Source organism: Chiloscyllium plagiosum, unplaced genomic scaffold, assembly GCF_037043375.1.
Source record: "Chiloscyllium plagiosum isolate Xiang-an unplaced genomic scaffold, Cpla_swu_hap1 HiC_scaffold_1, whole genome shotgun sequence".
Lineage (NCBI taxonomy): Eukaryota > Metazoa > Chordata > Chondrichthyes > Orectolobiformes > Hemiscylliidae > Chiloscyllium > Chiloscyllium plagiosum.
Genome location: NW_028270139.1, coordinates 109,450,825 through 109,471,923, shown reverse-complemented (window position 1 = coordinate 109,471,923; position 21,099 = coordinate 109,450,825). Strand labels below are relative to the sequence as shown.

General features: G+C 40.0%; 1 protein-coding gene across 3 annotated transcripts in view; it reads left to right on the top strand.

Annotated features, from left to right (window-relative positions):
• The window catches only part of gba2 (glucosidase, beta (bile acid) 2), a 63,290-nt gene that overhangs the window by 25,480 nt on the left and 16,711 nt on the right, over window positions 1-21,099 (top strand). For all 3 annotated transcript variants that reach the window (XM_043687103.2, XM_043687094.2, XM_043687123.2), the window contains exons 8-13: window positions 1,968-2,121; window positions 4,815-4,940; window positions 6,997-7,181; window positions 8,158-8,262; window positions 10,648-10,755; window positions 15,190-15,341. In XM_043687103.2, the coding sequence (XP_043543038.2) occupies window positions 1,968-2,121; window positions 4,815-4,940; window positions 6,997-7,181; window positions 8,158-8,262; window positions 10,648-10,755; window positions 15,190-15,341 (830 nt within the window). The remainder of the gene's footprint in view (window positions 1-1,967; window positions 2,122-4,814; window positions 4,941-6,996; window positions 7,182-8,157; window positions 8,263-10,647; window positions 10,756-15,189; window positions 15,342-21,099) is intronic.

Here is a 21,099-nt window from a genome sequence, read left to right as displayed (position 1 = left end):
CCTGGGGTCAGGGAGTCCAGAACTAGAGGACATAGGTTTAGGGTGAGAGGGCAAAGATATAAAAGAGACCTAAGGGGCAACTTTTTCAAGCAGAGGATGGTACGTGTATGGAATGAACTGCCAGAGGAAGTGGTGGAGGCTGGTACAATTGCAGCATTTAAGAGGCATTTGGATGATTAGATTAGATTAGATTCCCTACAGTGTGGAAACAGGCCTTTTGGCCCAACAAGTCCACACCGACCCGCCGAAGCGTAACCCACCCAAACCCATTCTCCTACATTTACCCCTTCACCTAACACTACGGGCAATTTAACATGGCCAATTCACCTGACCTGCATATTTTTGGATTGTGGGAGGAAACCGGAGCACCCGGAGGAAACCCACGCAGACACGAGGAGAATGTGCAAACTCCACACGCCTGAGGCAGGAATTGAACTCGGCTCTCTGGCGCTGCGAGGCAAGTGCTTGCCACTGTGCCGCCCATTAGTGTTCATTAGCAGAGGGATTGAATTCAAGAGTCATGAAGTGATGTTGCAACTGTACAGGACCTTGGTAAGGCCACATTTGGAGTACTGTGTGCAGTTCTGGTCGCCTCACTTTAGGAAAGATGTGGAAGCTTTGGAGAGGGTGCGGAGAAGATTTACCAGGATGTTGCCTGGAATGGAGAATAGGTCGTACGAGGATAGGTTGAGAGTGCTAGGCCTTTTCTCATTGGAACGGCGAAGGACGAGGTTTATAAGATGATCAGAGGAATAGATAGAGTAGACAGAAACTTTTTCCCCGGGTACAACAGAGTGTTACAAGGGGACGTAAATTTAAGGTGAAGGGTGGGAGGTATAGGGGGGATGTCAGGGGTAGGTTCTTTACCCAGAGAGTGGTGAGGGCATGGAATGCGCTGCCTGTGGGAGTGGTAGAGTCAGGATCATTGGCGACCTTTAAGCGGCAATTGGATAGGTACATGGATGGGTGCTTAAGCTAGGACAAATGTTTGGCACAACATCGTGGGCCGAAGGGCCTGTTCTGTGCTGTATTGTTCTATGTTCTATGGGTATATGAATAAGAAGGGTTTGGAGGGATATGGGCCAGGTGCTGGTAGGTGGGACTAAATTGGGTTGGGATATCTGGTCAGCATGAACGGGTTGGACAGAAGGGTCTGTTTCCATGCTGTACATCTGGCTCTATTGACATCCCCAGACACCCCTTTTAATCCTTCTCACGTTTCTACTCCCTTTGGCCTTACACCACAAACTCTTCTGTTATTTAATCTCTTGTGTTCTACCTTATTACATATAATTCATTTTCTTATTTTACCAAATTACACACCCTTTCACTTAAAACCTATTGCATACCTAACATTTCCTGGCTCCAGTGAAAGGTTAGCAACCTGCAACGTTATCTCTTTCTGTAGCTCCATAGATGCTGCCTGAATGCTGTGTATTTCTAGCATTTTCAGTTTTCAATTTTGATTTTTAATATCTTTGCTTTTGTAAATCTTAGATATTTTTGTCTGTTGTTATGCAGAATGTATATTCAGCTTCTTGTAGCAGACCCAAGCCTGTTTCAAACATTTATTTTGCTTATCAATATGTGCTTTTCATATAACCATAATCCTGTCACAATGCAACTGTCCTTATTGTCCGCAGAATGGCATTCTTCCGATAGGTTGACTTACCAACTTTTATTAGGGCGGATGTGTAAGCTAATGTTGGAAACTGCTTTAATTTCCCCACAATATATCAAAACAGTCTTCAGTGAAGAAAATCAGAAATGTCATTTATTTCCCTCTGGTCTTAGGTATATAACTTAAATATTTTTTACTATTTGCTATCATGCAAACAAAACTATATCTTGTTAAGTCAAAAAAAAAGGAATGGTGGCAGTATCTTTCACCCGCCAAGTACCACAAAAGTTTCTTGGTTTGATCCACATAACAATGAACTGAGCATGCCACTTTTTTATGTGCCTAGGAAAAGGTAAACAGACAGACAAAGGGCAAGTCATTGCAGCAGCTATTGCAACTACCTGCATTGTGCCAGCAAGAAAGCAAAATGTCGTTGAGTTCTGTCTTGCGTGGGACATGCCCAAGATCCATTTTGGATCAAGGGAAAAAGAGCATGCAAGGTAAGAGAAGTAGAACAGGAAGAAAAATCACTTCCATTTTTCTATGCAGACCAGACCTTTTCTTAAAAAAAAATTAGTCTAGCACAAAGGCAATTTTGACCCAGTTGGCTACATTATTTGATCTGCACAAATTTCAATCTCCTGAGGGAAAATTCTACAAGAATATGCTTATACATTTATTTCCCCCCACCCACAAAAACTTTCTTAAGGAACAGTATGTACATTTCTGAAGTTTTATGACAGAGGCATTTATTTGGCCCATTGTCTGCGCCAGCTCTCCAAGTCAACTATACATTGTCATTTCCTTTTCTTTTCCCTATAACCCTGCATTTTTTCTTCCTTTTTTCAATTATCCAATTCCCTCTTTAATGCCTCATGTGAACTTGACTCTGCCACCCTCAATATATTCCAGATCCTAATCGCCCACATAAAAGTTTCTCTTCATGACTGTTACTACTTTTGCAAAATATTTTAAATCTGTGCCTTTTTATTCTAATCCTTTCTCCAGTGGCACCACCTTTCCCTATCAACTGCCAGAACCCTCTTTCTCGCTACTTGACGAGAAACCGTCCCAACCTTTCCAATCAATCTACATAACTGATGGTTCCAGAGATAAGTAACTTTCACACAAATCTTCTTTGCACGTCTTCCCTTAAAGTGTGCTGCCCAGAGCTTGACACATTTGACTCCAGTTGTGGCTGAACTAGTGTTTTATGCGTTAAATGTAACCTTCTTGCTCTTGTATTCTATGCTATTTTAAATAAAACTAAAATTGCTACATTTTCTATAATAGCTCCCCTCTCAACCTATCCTGCCACCTTCAATGACCTGTCTGTATCTGTACTCTGGTCCTTCTGCTCCTGTACCTCCATTTGGATTGGACTATTTTTGTTATCTATTTTCTGTCCATATTTTCCTGACCAAAATGAATCGCTTTATATTTTTCCATATTGAACTTCATCTGCTGTCTGTCTGTTCATCTGACTAACTTGTCCTTTTTGAAATTTTAGATTATCCTCTTCACCGTTCACAATGCTGCAGAATTTCACATCATCAAATTTTGAGGTTGTGCCTTTTCACTAGTCTAGGACACTAGTATCCAAAAAACAAATGTCCCAACACAATCCGGTAATCTCCACTCCAAACCTACTTTCAGCCCAAAGAAAGTATCCATTTATCAGGGCTCTATTTCCTGTTACTCAGCTAATTTTGTATCCATGTTGCCATTGTCCCTTTTCTCTCATGAAGAGAGAACTTTGTGTTCAATTTGGTTACTTGACACTGTTGTATGTCTTTTGGGAAATCCATGTACACTACATCAACATGACTATCATTAATCCTTTATCTCAAAGCAAAACCTCTAGCTGATTAGGTAAAAATGATCCGCCCTTAAGAAAATACATTTATTAAGTATTCCATTTGCACAAATGACTTATTAATTTTATTCAAATTACTATTTCTCCACTTCCCCAGTACTGAAATTAAACTCAACAGCTCATAGTTACTGGGATTCTCTTCACACCCTATTTGGAACAAGCGTATCATTTGTAGTTCTCCAGATTTCTCTCACCAGGGTGATGTTTTAAAAATTATGGCCAGTGCTTCCACAGTTTCCTCTTATTCCTCCGTATTCTTGAATGTATCTAATCTGGTACTGTAGATTTATCCATTATAAGTTCTCACATCTTATCAATTACCATTTCAATTTCAACTGTCTGCCATTCGTGAAAATGCTATTGTGAGGATGTTGATGGTCCCTAACTGTCCATGTCTTTGTAGCCCACATGTCTCATACTAAATTGATATTTCTGCATTTTTTGATTTAAAATTATTAATTCATGTTGTACTAATTCCTTCACTTTTTTTTTGCTCAGTTGGAGCAGGCAATCTTCATTACATTGCCATTACTGTTTTAAAACTTGCATGTCTTCGTTGTTTCCCATTGAAAGCTGATTGCTCTCCTCTGTAAATTCCTTGTACATATCCTTTTGATGGTAGGGTATCCAGAATTATACCCACTACTGCACGTTTCCATGGTAGGGTGAGTAATGAATGACTCGTTCAAACTCCAGAGTCAAAAACCCTTGGAAACACTTCAATTCATACTTTTGTTTTGGCCAAAGGCTTTTACTGAATAGTCAGTACTTGTAGCAATTTTTTGTTTTAATGGTCACTTTATTGTGCATACCTAATAAACTTTTTTATCTCTTGATCAGCTACAGCCTTGTATTTTTTCATTTTATATTACTTTGGGCTAGTTTTTAATAAGTCATTCAGCACAGACCAGAAAGTTTGATGTTTGGTTTGTCGCCTGTGACAGCACCCATGATGGAAAAACCTGGTACTACCAGTGCAGACCAAAACTGCCTTAAATTAACCAAGATATTATTTCTTTGTGTATGTCTGACCTGCATGTTCTGCAACCTTTGTACTTTTCCGAATATATCATATAAGTTCATGCTTATTTATCTTAGCATTAACATTTTATTACAACAATCCTAATGTATGGCACAATAATTTGAAGAGGAATATAAATTGGTAACTATCATCTCAGATTTGAGATATTTGGGCTTCAACTGTTTCAACAGCATTTAAGAGTGGACTTCAAATGTATATTGGGATTGTTTATTATATTGCTAAGAGAATATTGGTAATGATGTATGCTGCTAACTTTAGTTAAATTTTGTTTCTAGGTGGTACACACGTTTTTTTGGGACAAGTGGAGATGCTGCTCCTGCTTTGAGTCACTACTCCTTAACGCATTACAAGCAGTGGGAACAAAAGATTGATGATTGGCAACATCCAATTTTAGAAAATGGGTAAATAGTGCAAAGTTAAGCATAAGGCAAATTTGTATTTTACATATAAACTTGCCCTTTGCTATGTTTTTTTTTTAAAATGTAGGATAATTCATTTTATCCACTTCCTAATGTTTAAACTACCTATAATCAGTTGTTTAGAAGACGGTGAAACAATATGCGTTGTCTAATTTTGTCCCCTACATGTTACACAGTGCAAGTATTTTATGCATCTTCAATCAAATATTTGTTTGTGCAGCCTAAAGTGCAGGTTGAATGTTGATCTCATCAGAACTTACAATTGTTATTGATTTATCATTATTTAGTGGAATTAAATTGGTGAATGTACAATTAAAATGGCATGTTCTTGATTATGTATTTATTTTCCTGACCGTTCATTCTAAATAACAAATGAGGTCTCACTTAAACTTTATATGAAAAAGATTATTGAACCATTGTTTGGAAAAATCGAGTTGGAACAAAAGTAACGGAAGTGCTGGAGAAACCCTGCAGATCTGGCAGCCTTCTATTTCGAGTGTGGTGCTTGAAAAGCACAGCAGGTCAGGCAGCATCTGAGGAGCACGAGAACTAATGTTTCGCACATAAGCCCTTCATCAGCATCATCCATGTACCTTGCAGCCTTTGGGACTCAACATTGGCTTTAACAATTTCAGATTTTGAACAGACTCCTCCAGGTTTGTTGCCTATGCCCACATCCCTAAATCCTGTTCGATGTGGGTTCTTCTGACACCAATAACCCATTTACACTTCTCATTAGCACCCTACTCAGTATTAATCTCTTGATTTAGCAGAAATCCCTTTCTGTCTCCCCTTCTGTCCTCCCCTCTGTCCTTCATTGGCACTGACCAAACATTTTGACTTTTGTTACTCCACGGATGCTGCCAGATCTGCTGAGTTTCTCCAAGACTTTGATTTCATCTGATTTTGAGCATCAGCAGTTTCTTGTTTCATTGAAAACGAAATTGAGGCTGCCAAAAACAGGTTGAAAAATCAAAGTTTGTCAGATCCTAATGCAGTACATAAACTTTATTTTCTCAGTTGTCCTATGCTAAATACATATTTTCCCCCTTTAATTTCTATTCTTCCGACCTTGAGAGAATACTATTTCTTTCCTAAGTTATAGGAACAGCCGATTTCTTATGTTAACCTTAGCCAAATAAACTGAATATTTCAGCCTAGAAACTGAATTTTGGAGTCTGTCCTTGCCTGATATAACTGTTAAACTGCCCAGTTTTGGACAATATTACAAACAGCAGTCCTTTGTTTTCAGTTTTGCTGAGTCTAATTAGGATTAGCTAATTCAACACTGCAACTATCTATTAAATCATTAGCGAACTGTTTTTTGTAATTTCATTTCAAATTGAATCATATGTTTGAGTAATTTACATGCATTGATCAACAATTACCAAATACATTTGGCAAAGTAGAAATAGTATAAGTGAGGACAAATGTGTAGGTCAAAAGTTAAAGCAGTTTGTCTGGTGGAGGTGGTACTGAGCAAATACTGGAAATAAACAACTTGGAATGTTGCTGACAAGTGCATCCATCAATGAGGAGCTATAACAATAATATTTTAAATATTCCATATTATTACACCTTTAACTGAACCAGTCCAGTCCATTCAATACCAAATGAAATTTTGCAGGGCAAAATCGTAATGTTGGAATTTTATTAGCTTTTATTATTTGCTTCCATGAAGTTTTATAAATTTGAATATATTGATGTTCACAAATTGATAATTTGTGAATGCCATCATTGTTTCTTGAGACAAATCTTGAAGTGCTCCTGAAGTGAACACCATCTCCATCCCCAAATTAATTACAAAACAAGACAGAATTCCCACTTTATTTAAAGAGAATTGCCCTACTTATGATTATCTTCTGGTTAACTGACTTTAGCAAGTTTTTCTGGAAATGATCAGACCTGCATTTATACACTTTTGCACACATGTTTTGCACATATTTATCACAGAAATAAAATCCTTTTTTTTTAATCTGAAACTTTTTAAATTTGGAGTGTCTGTGTTCACATTTTTCTGTTCCCATTAATTCAACAGCCAATTACCTGACTGGTACAAGTCAGCCTTATTTAATGAACTATACTTCATATCTGATGGAGGAACAATTTGGCTTCAAGTGACTGATGATTTAAATATAACAAATGGCTTGACTGTTCAGAGGGATCAGCTTCCGCCTCTACCCAAAGTGATGAAGGAATATGGACGGTTTGCATATTTAGAAGGTAGATATACTGTTGATGTACAGTACAATGTTGTTACACTCAGAATAACAATCAGTTTTCCCTATGGCCATCATCAGTGTGAGTGGTTCTATCATCTCTTGGAGACTAATCCAGACATTTTGTTTTGCATAATTTCAGTATTAAATTTGACTAGAAGTTTGATCATGTTTTGTTTTCCGAACAGTTTACATTGAAATTGCCACATATAAGAGGGCAGCACGGTGGGACAGTGGTTAGCACTGCTGCCTCACAGCGCCAGAGATCCGGGTTCAATTCCCGCCTCAGGCGACTGACTGTATGGAGTTTGCACGTTCTCCCCGTGTCTGCGTGGGTTTCCTCCGGGTGCTCCGGTTTCCCCCCACAGTCCCAAAAAATGTGCAGGTTAGGTGAATTGGCCATGCTAAATTGTCTGTAGTGTTAGGTGAAGGGGTAAATGTCGGGGAATGGGTCTGGGTGGGTTGCTCTTCAGAGGGTCTGTGTGGACTTGTTGGGCCAAAGGGCCTGTTTCCACACTAAGTAATTTAATCTAATTTACTCTAATTAAAATTAGACAATCGACCAAATGAATATTTTGAAAAATACTTGGTCAACAAGTAAATCATTCTGCTATTCCCTCAGTTTTTGATTTTACTCTGTAAAATCTAATGGAGTACTTCCCAAACTTTTTCCTGACATAAATCCATTTTAATGCTTCTCATATCTTGTCCAGCAATCATAATTCTGGAATTACAAGAGATTGTTTCCATTGGGTAGATGGCTCAGAGGTAGTTTTGTGTTTTATATTGAAGGGTCCTTTTCCCTTAAACTCATTGGCATTGTGAGTCATAATTTTGGAAACTCTGATCCAATAAATAGACCAATTTGTAGGAAGCATCTAATAAACATGGAACTGTTCTTTGCTACTGAAATGACTACCTGGTTGTGTATAAAGAATCAAGTGTTGTAAAGTATCAATTATTTTTCTCATGCACTGTAGGACAGGAGTATCGAATGTACAATACATACGATGTTCATTTTTATGCGTCATTTGCACTAATTATGCTATGGCCCAAACTGGAACTTAGTCTACAGTATGATATTGGTAAGTTATATCTACTCCATTTGGTGCATTTTACAGGAATAATACTGTTCTGAATGTTTTATGGGGCTAAAGTAATTGCCTGGTCTTGAGAGTTCTTTTCTTTTCTGGGATGTGATCATTTCTGGCTAGGCCAATACATATTGTCCATCCCTAATTATCCTGAAAGGTAGTGGAGCCAGAACTGTTTTATAGGTATACGACAAAGGAAAGAGTAGGGCCCATTAGGGACCAAAATGGCAATATGCGAATGGAGCCAGAGACATAGAGGTCATCTGTATTTACAATCTGTTTTATAAGGACGATGTAGATCTAGAAACTAAGGAGGGGAGTGTGATATGATTGAACAAGTCAGCATTGATGGGGAGGATGTGTTAGCGTTTTTAGCAGGCTTGAAAATAGCTAAGTCCCCAGGCCCAGATGATATCTATTTCAGGCTTCTGTGACAGGCAAGGGAGGAGATTGTTCAGTCTCTAACTTTAATTTTCTAATCCTCGCTGATCACAGGATGCTGCAGGACAGTTAATGTAGCGGTATTATTCAAAAAAGGTAGTAGGGATAATCTAGCAAATTACAGGCCAGTGAGTCTAATATCTACCAGCTATGGAAGGAAAACTATTGGGGGAAGGAAATTGAGCGACAGAATTAATCTCCATTCTCCAGAGGCATGAATTAATCACATGGTCAGTGTGGCTATTCAGGGGGATATGTCTGAACAAATTTGAGATATACCAGAACTTCAAGAGGTGAGTGTAGTTGCCATCATTGAGGAAGAGGTGCTGGGGAAGTTGAAAGGGGATACATCACTCAGACCAGATTGGCTACACTGCAGGGTTCTGAAGAAGATAGCTGAAAAGATTTATAGAGGCGTTGTGATCTTTCAGGACTCACTGGAGTCAGGGAGGGTCATGGAGGACTGGAAAATGTAAAACCGTGTTTAAGAAGGGAGAGAGGCAGCAGATGGGAACCTATAGGTTGGTTAACCTGACTTTAGTCATTGGTAAGATTTAAGAGTCCATTGTTAAGGATGAAATTGCTGAGTACTTGGAAGTGCATGGTAAAATAAGGCTGAGTTATCAAGGCTTTGTCAAGAGGAGATCATGTCTGATAAACCTGTTAAATTCTTTGAGGAGGTAATGAGTAAATTAAGGAGAATGTGATCTGTTTGGATTTCCAGAAGGCCTTTGGCAAGTACTGCACAAGGGGCTGCTAACTAAGATAAAAGTCCATGTTGAGGGCAAAATACTGGCATGGATAGAGGATTGGATGATTGGCAGAAAGTGATGATAACAGGATCTTTTTCAGGATAGCAGCTGATGCATACAGAGTAGTGGATTTTTCAGAGGCCAGTGTTGGTACTGCAACTATTCATGTCATACATTAATGATCTGGAAAAAGGAACTTAGGGCATTGTTGCTAAGTTTGCAACTGACAAATATATTTGGAGAGACAGGTAGTGTAGAGGAAGTGGTAAGGCTGCAGAAGGTCTTGGACGTGCGAGGCAAGCAGGCAAAGAATTAACAGATGCAATATAATGTAGGAAAGTGAGGTTATGAATTTTGGTATGAAGAATAGAGATGCAGAATATTTTCTAAATAGGGGAAGGTTTTAGAAATCTGAAGCAGAAAGGGACTTTGGAGTTGTAATTCATTAATTACTTAAGGTTAACATGCAGGTTCATTTGGCACTTAAGAAGACAACTGCAATGTTAGCATTCATTTCAAGAAGTCTAGAATACAAGAGCAAAGAAGTACTGGTGAGGCTGTATAAGGCTGTGATTAGATGACATTTGGAATATTTTGTGAGCAGTTTTGGGTCCTGAATCTAAGGAAAGGCAGGTTTACAAGGATAATACCAGGGTTGATGGGCTTGCTGTATGAGGAGCAATTTAAGCCTCTGTGTTTATACTGAATGAAGTTTCGAAGGATGAGGAGGAGTTCTAATTGAAACTTTCAGAATACTTAGAGGCCTGGATACAGTGGACATGGAGAAGATGTAGGGGAGACTAGTATCTGAGGTCACAGCCTCAGAATGAAGGGATGACACTTTAGAATTGAGATGAGGAGGAATTTCTTCAGCCATAGGGTGGTTAGTCAATGGAACTCATTGCCGCAGAGTGCTGTGGAGGTCAAGTCATTGAATGTATTTAAGAGAGAGTGGTTCTTGATTAATGAGGGAATCAAGGGTTATTGGAAGAATGCAGGAGAATAGCATCTCTGTTGTAAGGCATGTGGTTTTCACTAGTGGAAGAGATTTGCATGGGTCCTGAGAATATTGTGCAAATCCAAAATTTGGCATAGATTCAGATTTTTAGTGATTTGTATATAGGTAAGTCATTGAGAGTTGCTTACATATTGAAAATTCAAAGCAAATTCCTTTTTCTTAAAGCTGCTGCTGTACTGAAGGAGGATAATACACAGCGAATACACTTGATGAATGGTAGATTGGCAAAAGTGAATACATCAAATGTAGTTCCACATGATATCGGAGATCCGGGTGAGATTGGTGCATTGCTTCGGTGATAAAATTAAACTTGTAATTTGTCAAAGCTCAACAGGAGCAAATTAATTTTTTTCTTTTTCCATATGATAATTTACTTTCAAGAATGCTTGTCCTTTTAAAGGATTTCAATTTCTCTTTGCTGTTTAATTTGGCATAATTTTATTACTTTTTGCTTAGCTGGAATTCTGCTATTGTTTTTCTATAGTTTATTTAACACATTGGTATCTATAGGGAAAATGTATGCAGGCCTGTACATTTACATTAAAGCATTCCAGTACTTTAAACAGACTCTCAGAAATGTTTATATATGTAATTGTGCCTACACTGATCACTTGTGATTATTCTCAAGTCCAGTTTCCTATTCTTTCCAGTGCCATCTAATATTTTCTTCAAATACTTATTTCATATTCCTCTCGCTGTGTTGCTTGTCCATAGTCTACTAATTTGAATGAAGAAATACTTTCTTTCTATATATTTTGCTCATTTGACCTAATTTTGTGGTCAGTGTTGAAGGCATAGTGGTCTCCTTTCATGCTGCTTTAAGCTGCCTACAGACTTTGCAAGCTTTTGAATAGCATTTGCTGCCATATCTGAACATATGCACTGTCTGACTCTGACATGAGTGTTTCTTAAGCAATCTGCAAAACTGAGTTACATAGTCTAAACTAGGAAGTATTGATTATAATATTTAATTTGTGTAAAAAACATAAATGGAAAGGGAAGGAAAGATGATATTTAGAGACAATTGGAGTTTTCCAGTGGTCTTTTTATCATCTGCTTCTATTCATGTAGCCAGGACTGTGTACATTTTTCTCTTTATTTGGCATCAACATGTCCTATCCTGTACATAGCTTGCTGTTAAGTATACTTCAGTGTGTTTTCATGATGACATAACCTGCCATTTTGGGCAGCAATTTTGTACATGATATTACAATGTACTCTGGTACAGAATATTGGAGCCACAAGTATTGATCAACATAAGTCTTAGTTCCCATTTTTAGCAAGCCAGGGAACTATAGACCAGTGTGCCTGACGTCGGTGGTGGGCAAGTTGTTGGAGGGAATCCTGAGGGACAGGATGTACATGTATTTGGAAAGGCAAGGACTGATTAGGGATAGTCAACATGGCTTTGTGCATGGGAAATCATGTCTCACAAACTTGTTTGAATTTTTTGAGGAAGTAACAAAGAGGATTGATGAGGGCAGAGCAGTAGATGTGATCTATATGGACTTCAGTAAGGCGTTCGACAAGGTTCCCCATCGGAGACTGATTAGCAAGGTTAGATCTCACAGAATACAGGAACAACTAGCCATTTGGATACAGAACTGGCTCAAAGGTAGAAGACAGAGGGTGGTGGTGGAGGGTTGTTTTTCAGACTGGAGGCCTGTGACCAGTGGAGTGCCGCAAGGATCTGGGTCCTCTACTTTTTGTCATTCACATAAATGATTTGGATGTGAGCATAAGAGGTACAGTTAGTAAGTTTGCAGATGACACCAAAATTGGAGGTGTAGTGGACAGCGAAGAGGGTTATCTCCGGTTACAACAAGATCTTGACCAGATGGGCCAATGGGCAGAGAAGTGGCAGATGGAGTTTAATTCTGATAAATGCAAGGTGCTGCATTTTGGGAAAGCAAATCTTAGCAGTACTTGCACATTTAATGCTAAGGTCCTAGGGAGTGTTGCTGAACAAAGAGACCTTGGAGTGCAGGTTCATAGCTCCTTGAAAGTGGAGTCACAAGTAGATAGGATAGTGAAGGCGGCATTTCCTTTATTGGTCAGAGTATTGAGTACAGGAGTTGGGAGGTCATGTTGCGGCTGTACAGGACATTGGTTAGGCCACTGTTGGAATATTGTGTGCAATTCTGGTCTCCTTCAACATCGGAAAGATGTTGTGAAACTTGAAGGGGTTGAGAAAAGATTTACAAGGATATTGCCAGGGTTGGAGGATTTGAGCTATAGGGAGAGGCTGAACAGACTGGGGCTGTTTTCCCTGGAGTGTCAGAGGCTGAGGGGTGACCTTCTAGAGGTTTACAAAATTGAGGGGCATGGATAGGATAAATAGACAAAGTCTTTTCCCTGTGGTCGTGGAGTCCAGAACTGGAGGGCATAGGTTTAGGGTGAGAGGGGAAATATATAAGAGACCTACGGGGCAACTTTTTCACTCAGAGGATGGTACAAGTATGGAATGAGCTGCCAGAGAAAGTGGTGGAGGCTGGTACAATTGCAACATTTAAGAGGCATTTGGATGGGTATATGAATAGGAAGGGTTTGGAGGGATATGAGCCGGGTACTAGCAGGTGGGACTAGATTGGGTTGGGATATCTGGTCGGCATGGACGGATTGAACCGATGGGTCTGTTTCCATGCTGTGCATCTCTATGACTCTATGACTTTATTTAAGATAGACACACTGGAGAATTGGTGATGAAATTTGAAACCTACAATCTGTTGAGTGTGGCTAGTTCAGGTAGAAAGTGCAAAAAGGTTGGCTTTGCGCACAAGCTTTGAACTAGTTATGGCTCCATATTCTGCCTAGCATGCAGTAGGAAACTGGAGTTCCTCACTTCCTCAAACACCATAATGCACCCTAGGCACTCCTTTTAGGTGGTATCTCTCTGGATTACCATAAATTATATAAATTACACGACCTGTCAAAACCTCTTGAAGTTAAATCACAATGTGGTCTCCTCTACGTTGGGGAGTAGAGGTGCAGGTTGGGTAACAACTTTGCAGAACATTTGCATTTTGTCCGCAGAAATGACCCTGAGCTTCCAGTTGCCTGTCACTTCAATACATCACTGTTCTCTGGCCAACATCTTGTTCTATTGTTGTGTCTCAGACTTGCTTAATGCTCCAGCAAAGCTCATCACAAGCTGGAAGATCAGCACCTCATTTCCTGTTTGGAAACTCTACAGCCTTCTGTACTTTATTGAGTTCAAAACGTTTTGGGCTTGAGCACCCTCTCCATATCCTTGCCTCATGCCCCACATGCCAGGCCTTGTCATCACATGAGCTGCTATCACTAACAACCCAGTGTCAGTCATTTAATGGTTCCTTCTAGCAATTATTCATTCTCCCAAGCTGACCTTTACCTAGCTCTTTGTCTATCCAACATTTTATTTCTCTCTCTCTCTCTCTTTAGGCTCCATCTCCACCTATTGGTTACACCACCTCCTCCTCCTCCCTCCACCCCATCTTCAGCATATATACCAATCGTTTCATCGCTATAATCAATTCTGAAGAAGGGTCACTGGACCTGAAATTTTTAATTCCGCATTCTCTCCACAGATACTGCCAGACCTGCAGAGCTTTTCTGGCAATTTTTGTTTTTGTTAAAGACTACTTTTGTTCACCACAGATCTAATTGAGATGATCTCCATACCTCAAATCAAATAAGACTATGGAAAATTATTTTGTCAACAAAGCAAATTACAAATATGTGAATCTTAATGCCTGTGAACTTTATGGAAACTAAAACACAAGATCCAAGTTAGGGTCGTGTGCTTTAAAAAATCCTACTTCATTCTGGGCTCAGCCTTAATGCACCAGAGAGCTATAATCACCATGGATTTGTTTAATTCAAAGAAGGCACAATTCCTAGACAAATGTCTTTACCTACCAAGAATAGGTCCCTATACATGAATATATGTGGCTTCTAAACTGTTTTTGTTAAGAATTGCACTAGTACAAACTTTCAGATTGTCAATTGGCTTGCAATTAGCTCGTTATGTTTACTAGGTATTATGTTTACATAGTCATTCTATTGACTTGGCATGCTGTTTTTTTTGAATTGTGAAACCATGAGGTAAAAACTTTGGTGCATTCTCTGTGGAAATTTCTCAACCTTTCACCCTTATACAGTGTAAAATATTGCTTTTTTTTTTGAAAATTGGCATCCTTGCATCTCTCATGATGAGTTAAGCTGAAACGACTTGTCAGCATATCTCTCAGCAGTATTGAAGTTCTGTGCCACAAAGCAACAGTCTGTAGCTTTCATAAAATTGACGGTCAGATTTTCTAATCAAAGTCAAAAAGCTCAATTTAAGAATTAAATAAATGCAAAATGTCTAAATGCTGGAAACTCAGACTTTCATGTCTGTAGAATGGGTATACAAATTAACATTTTTGTTTTGGATTTCATTTTCAATCAGTAGATTTTCTATTGACTCCGGAAAATAAACGAGTGGAATACCAGTTGGAATACCAACATTTTCGATTCAAAGTGACAGCAAATTATTTAACTATGGAAGATGTTATTTAGTGGCTATGCTCTTGGAACAAAGTACAAGGAGAGCAGTGCCCTGCTGGGGAAGGCTGCTGCCTGGATGTACTGCTCAGTTTTTCTTTGTAGAAACTAAAATAACTTAATCAAAAAAATTGTTTAGATCATTCCAGTTAAAAATGTCCTTCTTTATAATTTTTTTGCTAGATGATGAACCATGGGAAAGAGTCAATGCTTATTTGATTCATGATACAGCCGACTGGAAGGATCTCAACCTGAAATTTATTCTACAAGTTTATAGAGACTACTATTTAACTGATGATGTTACATTCCTTAAAGACATGTGGTCTATCTGCCAGGTAGAGATGGTTCAATAAGTCTTTTTTTTAAATTGTTTTCAGTTGTTCTATATAAAATAACTCTTTAAATATCCTATCTATGCAGTCTAAAAGTTTAAACCATGGGTTAAGTCAGCTATTCAAATAGCTCACAACCTATAATATGAATTGCAAACGTGGAATTTGGGTAAATACATAATGTTAACATGATAAATGAGGAAGAAAAATATTATACTTGGAAGGTCTTGGATTCCAAGCATAGCAACTGATGTTCTGTTAATAAAGACTTTTGAAAAGCAGATCTATAATTTTATAATGAAAGCTACATCACGCTGTGTTTGTATTTGGAGATTTTTGGCTTTGTGGGAATTTTTATAATTAATATTACAATGTTGCTATTAAATTCCATTAAACTCAGGAGTGACCATACTGATAGCATAAAGTTCTTGAGAAAATAGCCTAGAATTAAAAACATGCCCAGAATGGTGTTTGCTACAAACCATACTTGCTGCACATCATGATTCTTCAAGATGTTCCATTAAACATTCAAGCATCATGGAATAGCTTCAGTCATGAGAGTCTGTGCAATTACTTAATCATATTTAGGAAGGTGATGGGATATAATGTGGGAAAATGTGAAATTATGCACTTTTGCAGAGAGAATAGAGGAGCTGGATATTATTTAAATGAAGAGACTGCAGAAAGCAACAGGACAGAGATTTGGGAGTCCTCGTGCATAAGTCAAAAAAGCTAGCAGACAAGATCAGCAGATCATACGGAAGGCAAAGAGATTGCAGGATGATAAGTAGGGAGGTCTTGCTAAAGCTGCACAAGGAGTAGCCACACAATGGCTGGAATACTGTGAACAGTTTTGGTCCCCTTTATCTAAGCAACAGTACACTTGTATTGGATGCAGTTGAGAGAAGGTTGACAAGATTGACTCTGGGAACAAAAGGATTTTCTTGCAAGAAAAGGTTGAGTAGTTTGCCCTGTACTCATTGGTGTTTAGAAGAATGAGAGGTGATCATATTGAAGTCTAAGATTTTTAAGCAACTTGATAGGTTAGATGGGGAAAAGTTGGGAAAGTGTGGGCATAATCAGAATAAGGGATTGCTCATTTAAGACAGGTGAGGAGAAATCTCTCTCCTCCTGGAAGATATTGAATCAAAAAGTCTTTTGAGGACTGTTCAAGGCTGAGATAGACAGACCGTTTAATCTGTAAGGATTTCCAGAGTTATAAGGGCAAGGCAAGAAAGTGGATTTGAGGATTATTGATCAGCCATGATCTCATTGAAAGGGTCTTTGTACCTGAGGAGCACCTTGTCGCGGAGAAGGTCCTGGTTCAACCTCAGGTTTGCATTCTCGTGCAATTGGACTCAGAATAAAATTTACTCTGATGAATGTGTATAGTGTTGTGATTCCACAGAGAATTGAATGTAGTTCTGTTCTCTGAGCTGGGAATTTGTGTTGCAGACGTTTCGTCCCCTGTCTAGGTGACATCATCAGTGCTTGGGAGCCTCCTGTGAAGCGCTCCTGTGATCTTTCCTCCGGCATTTGTAGTGGTTTGAATCTGCCGCTTCTGGTTGTCAGTTCCAGCTGTCCACTGCAGTGGTCGGTATAGCTGGAAGTGACAGGCTGAATGGCCTACTTTTGCTACTGTATTTTATCATCGTATGGTGATGTTAATAGAGCTACCTTTAAACCCAATTACAAAGCATGAAGAATTCATGGTGATTCTGGAGTTAAGCCTTTGACTTTGCTTAACTAAAAGTGATTTAGGTTTTCCAGAAATCTGGTTAAGAAATCAGAATTACAGCTCAGCTTCGTGCCAGTTGGTTTGAGAAATTTCAAATCTGTAGAGAGCTTTTAATCTGCTAATGGATTTTTTTCTCTTTCCTATGTTACAAATAATCTGACAGATTAGAGGAAATTCCATTTTTAACACTGTTGTGCCCGTTGCCTTAGAAGTGGCCTATTCTGAGGTGTCAATTATTTAGTCTCCTGGAAGATTAGAGAAACACATTGGGGCATGTTAATGTAATGTATCTCTATTCCTAGGTCATGCTATGGTATAACTAAATATTAGGTAATAAGTTGCTGAATGTGAGCAATGTCATATCTTATTTCCAAGTGAGTCTAGTGATGTTCAGCCTAAGAAAATATCAAGTGCTTCTAACACACTTAGATTCTTCATTAAGCAAGGGGAGCGAAACTGTACACAGAATGTGGGCAGCACGGTGGCACAGTGGTTAGCACTGCTGCCTCACAGTGCCAGAGACCAGGGTTCAATTCCCGCCTCAGGCGACTGACTGTGTGGAGTTTGCACATTCTTCCCGAATCTGTGTGGGTTTCCTCCGGGTGCTCCAGTTTCCTCCCACAGTCCAAAAATGTGCAGGTTAGGTGAATTGGCCACGCTAAATTGCCTGTATTGTTAGGGACAGGGGTAAATGTAGAAGAATGCGTCTGGGTGGGTTGTGGGTCGGTGTGGACTTATTGGGCCAAAGGGCCTGTTTCCACACTGTAAGTAATCTAATCTCAAAACTCCAGATTCAGTATAACTACATTATATCCTGTCATTTAAAATGCTGATCCTACTTGTTGAACCTCCTGCTCACTCATATATCCTGCACTCTGACTGTCTTGGTCTTTGCAGACTTTTCAACTTGCCGCCTCTCCTACTCTCTAACACACTCTCTTGCTGCTGACCATCTAATTTTTGGCGTCTGCTACCAGACTCTTCTCTTGCCATTTTTAATGCCAAACCTCCTGCTCCTAACTGTTGCTTATCCACTTTTCTCTCCTTAACATATTGGCACCAATGATATAGCCAGGAAAGGGATTGAGGATCTGAAAAGTGACTACAGAGAGCTAGGTTGGAGGCTGAAGAACAGGACGAGTAGGATAGTGATCTAGGTTTGCTACCGATGCCACGAGACAGTGAGGTGAGGAACATTCAGCGAGTGCAGCTTAACATGTGGCTGCGAGGCTAGTGCAGGAGGGAGGGTTTCAGAAACTTAGACTCTTGGGATGCCTTCTGGGGAAGGTGGGACCTGAACTGGAGGGGCACAAATGTCCTGTGTGGGAGATTTGTTAGTGTGGCTTGGGAGAATTTAAACTAGTTGGCAAGGGGGTGGGAACCAGAGCTACATATGAGAGGGGGGGTAGTTGTGGATGGGGCAGCGACAGGATATAGTGAATCTATCGAGTGATGAAACAAAGGGATCGGTTAAAGTGTGTCTACTTAAATGCAAGGACAGTCATAAATAAGACTGATGAACTTAGAGCATGGTTCAGTACTTGGGACTATGATGATGTGGCCATGACGGAGACGTGGGTTTCACAGGGGCAGGAATGGTTGCTAGATGTTCCAGGATTTAAAACGTTTAAAAAGAACAGGTAGGGTGGAAAAGGAGAAGGGAAATGGTGATCATTGGTAATCAGAGAGTGCATCACAGCTACAGAAACAAAGGTCGTTGAGGAAGGTTTATCTACTGAGTCAGTATGGATGGAAGCTAGGAACAGCAAGGGAGCAGCCACACCATTAGGGGGTTTTCTACAGAGCCCCTAATAGCAGTTGGGAGATTGAAGAACTCCATAGGCCGGCAAATTTTGGAAAATTGCAGAGGTAGCAGGGTTGTTGTTATGGGTAACTTCAACTTTCCCAAAATCGATTGGAACCTCCTTAGTGCAGATGGTTTGGATGGAGCTGTTTTTTGTCGGGTGTGTTCAGGAGGGTTTCCTTACTCGGTATGTAGACAGACCGACAAGGGGAGAGGCCATTTTGGATTTGGTGCTCGGCAATGAGCCAGGACAGGTCAGATCTTGTGGTGGGAGAACACTTTTGGTGACAGAGACCACAACTGCCTCACATTCACCATAGCTTTGCAGTGGGAAAGGAGCAATTACCAAGGGAAGGCATTTAATTGCAGAAAAGGTAATTATGACACTGTCAGACAGGAGTTGTGAGCAATTGTTCCACAGAAAGGGCACAACAGACATATGGAGACTGTTTAAGGAGCAGTTGTTGCGAGATACACAAGTTTGTTCCTCTGAGACAGGCAAGAAGGGGTAAGATTCAGGAGCCTTGGTTGATGAGAACAAAGGAGCTTCTTATCCAAAGGAAGAAGGCAGCTTATGTAAGGTGGACGTAGCAAGGATCTAGCACTGCTTTAGAGGATTACAGGCTTGCTAGAAAGGAGCTCAGAAATGGATTGAGGAGAGCCAGGAGGGGGCATGAAAAAGACTTGGCAAGAAGGATTGGGGAGAACCCAAAGGCATTTTACTCATACGTGAGGAATAAGAGAATGATCAGGGAGAAGGTAGGGCCGGTCAGGAATAGCGTAGGGAACCTGTGCATGGAATTTGAGCAGATGGGGAAGCCCTAAATGAGTTTTTTGCTTCGGTTTTAACGAAGGAAAGGGACCTTGTTGAATGAGACTTTTCAGGAGCTGGGATACAAGCGTGACCAGATCAAGATTGATGAAGTTGATGTGCTGGAAACTTTGGCAAACATTAAGATTGATAAGTCCCCAGAGCCAGAGCAGATTTATCCTAGGTTGTTCCGGGAAGCAAGAAAGGAGGTTGCTGGCGAAGATCTTTGCTTCCTCACTCTCCACAGGAGTTATACTGGAGAATTGGAAGGAGGCAAATGTTGTTCCACTTTTCAAGAAGGGTAATGGGGAAATCCATGGCAATTACAGACCAGTCAGTCTTCCATCTGAGGTCAGCAAGGTTTTGGATACAATTCTGAGGGATAGAATTTAACACTATTTGGAAAAGCATAGCATGATTAAAGGCTTTCAGAGGGGCAGGTCATGCCCATAAATCTTACTGAGTTCTTTGAGGAGGTGCCGAGACAGGTCAACAAAGGCCGAACAGTGGATGTGGTGTATATGGACTTCAGCAAGGCATTTGATAAAGTTTCTCATGGTAGGCTCATTCATAAAGTCAGGAGGAGTGATACAGGGAGATTTGGCTGTCTGGATTCAGAATTGGCTTGCTGACAGAAGGCAGAGAGTGGTTGTGGATGGAAAGTATTCTGCCTGGAGGTGAGTGTTGAGTGGGTTAGTAAATTTGCCGATGACACAAAGGTTGGAGGTGTCATAGACATAGCGCGACATAGACAGGATGCAGAGCTGGGCTGAGAAATGTCAAATGGAGTTCAACCTGGATAAATGTGAAGTGATGCATTTTGAAAGGTCGAACTTCAATGCTGAATATAGGATTATAGACAGGATTCTTGGCAGTGTGGAGGAACAGAGGGATCTTGGTGTGCAAGTGCATAGATCCCTCAAAGTTGTCACCCAAGTGGATATGGTTGTTAAGAACTCATATGGTGTTTTGGCTTTCATTAACAGGGGGTTAGAGTTTAAGAGCTGTGAGGTTTTGCTACAGCTGTACAAGTCCCCTCGTGTGACCACATTTGGAATACTGTGCCCAGTTCTGATTGCCCTACTATAGGAAAGATACAGAGGTTTTGGAGAGGGTGTAAAAAAGGTTTACCAGGATGCTGCCTGGACTGGAGGGCTTGTTTTACGAAGAGAGGTTTTTTAAGCTTGGACTTTCCTCTTTGGAGAGAAGGAGGAAGAGAGGTGACCTGATCAGGGTATACAAGGTAATGAGAGGCATAGATAGGGTCAACAGCCAGAGACTTATCTCCAGGGCAGGATTGACTGGCATGAGGGGTTATAGTTTTAAGATATTAGGAAGAAGGTATAGAGGAGATGTCAAAGGTAGGTTCTTTATGCATAGAGTTATGAATGCATGGAATGTGTTGCCA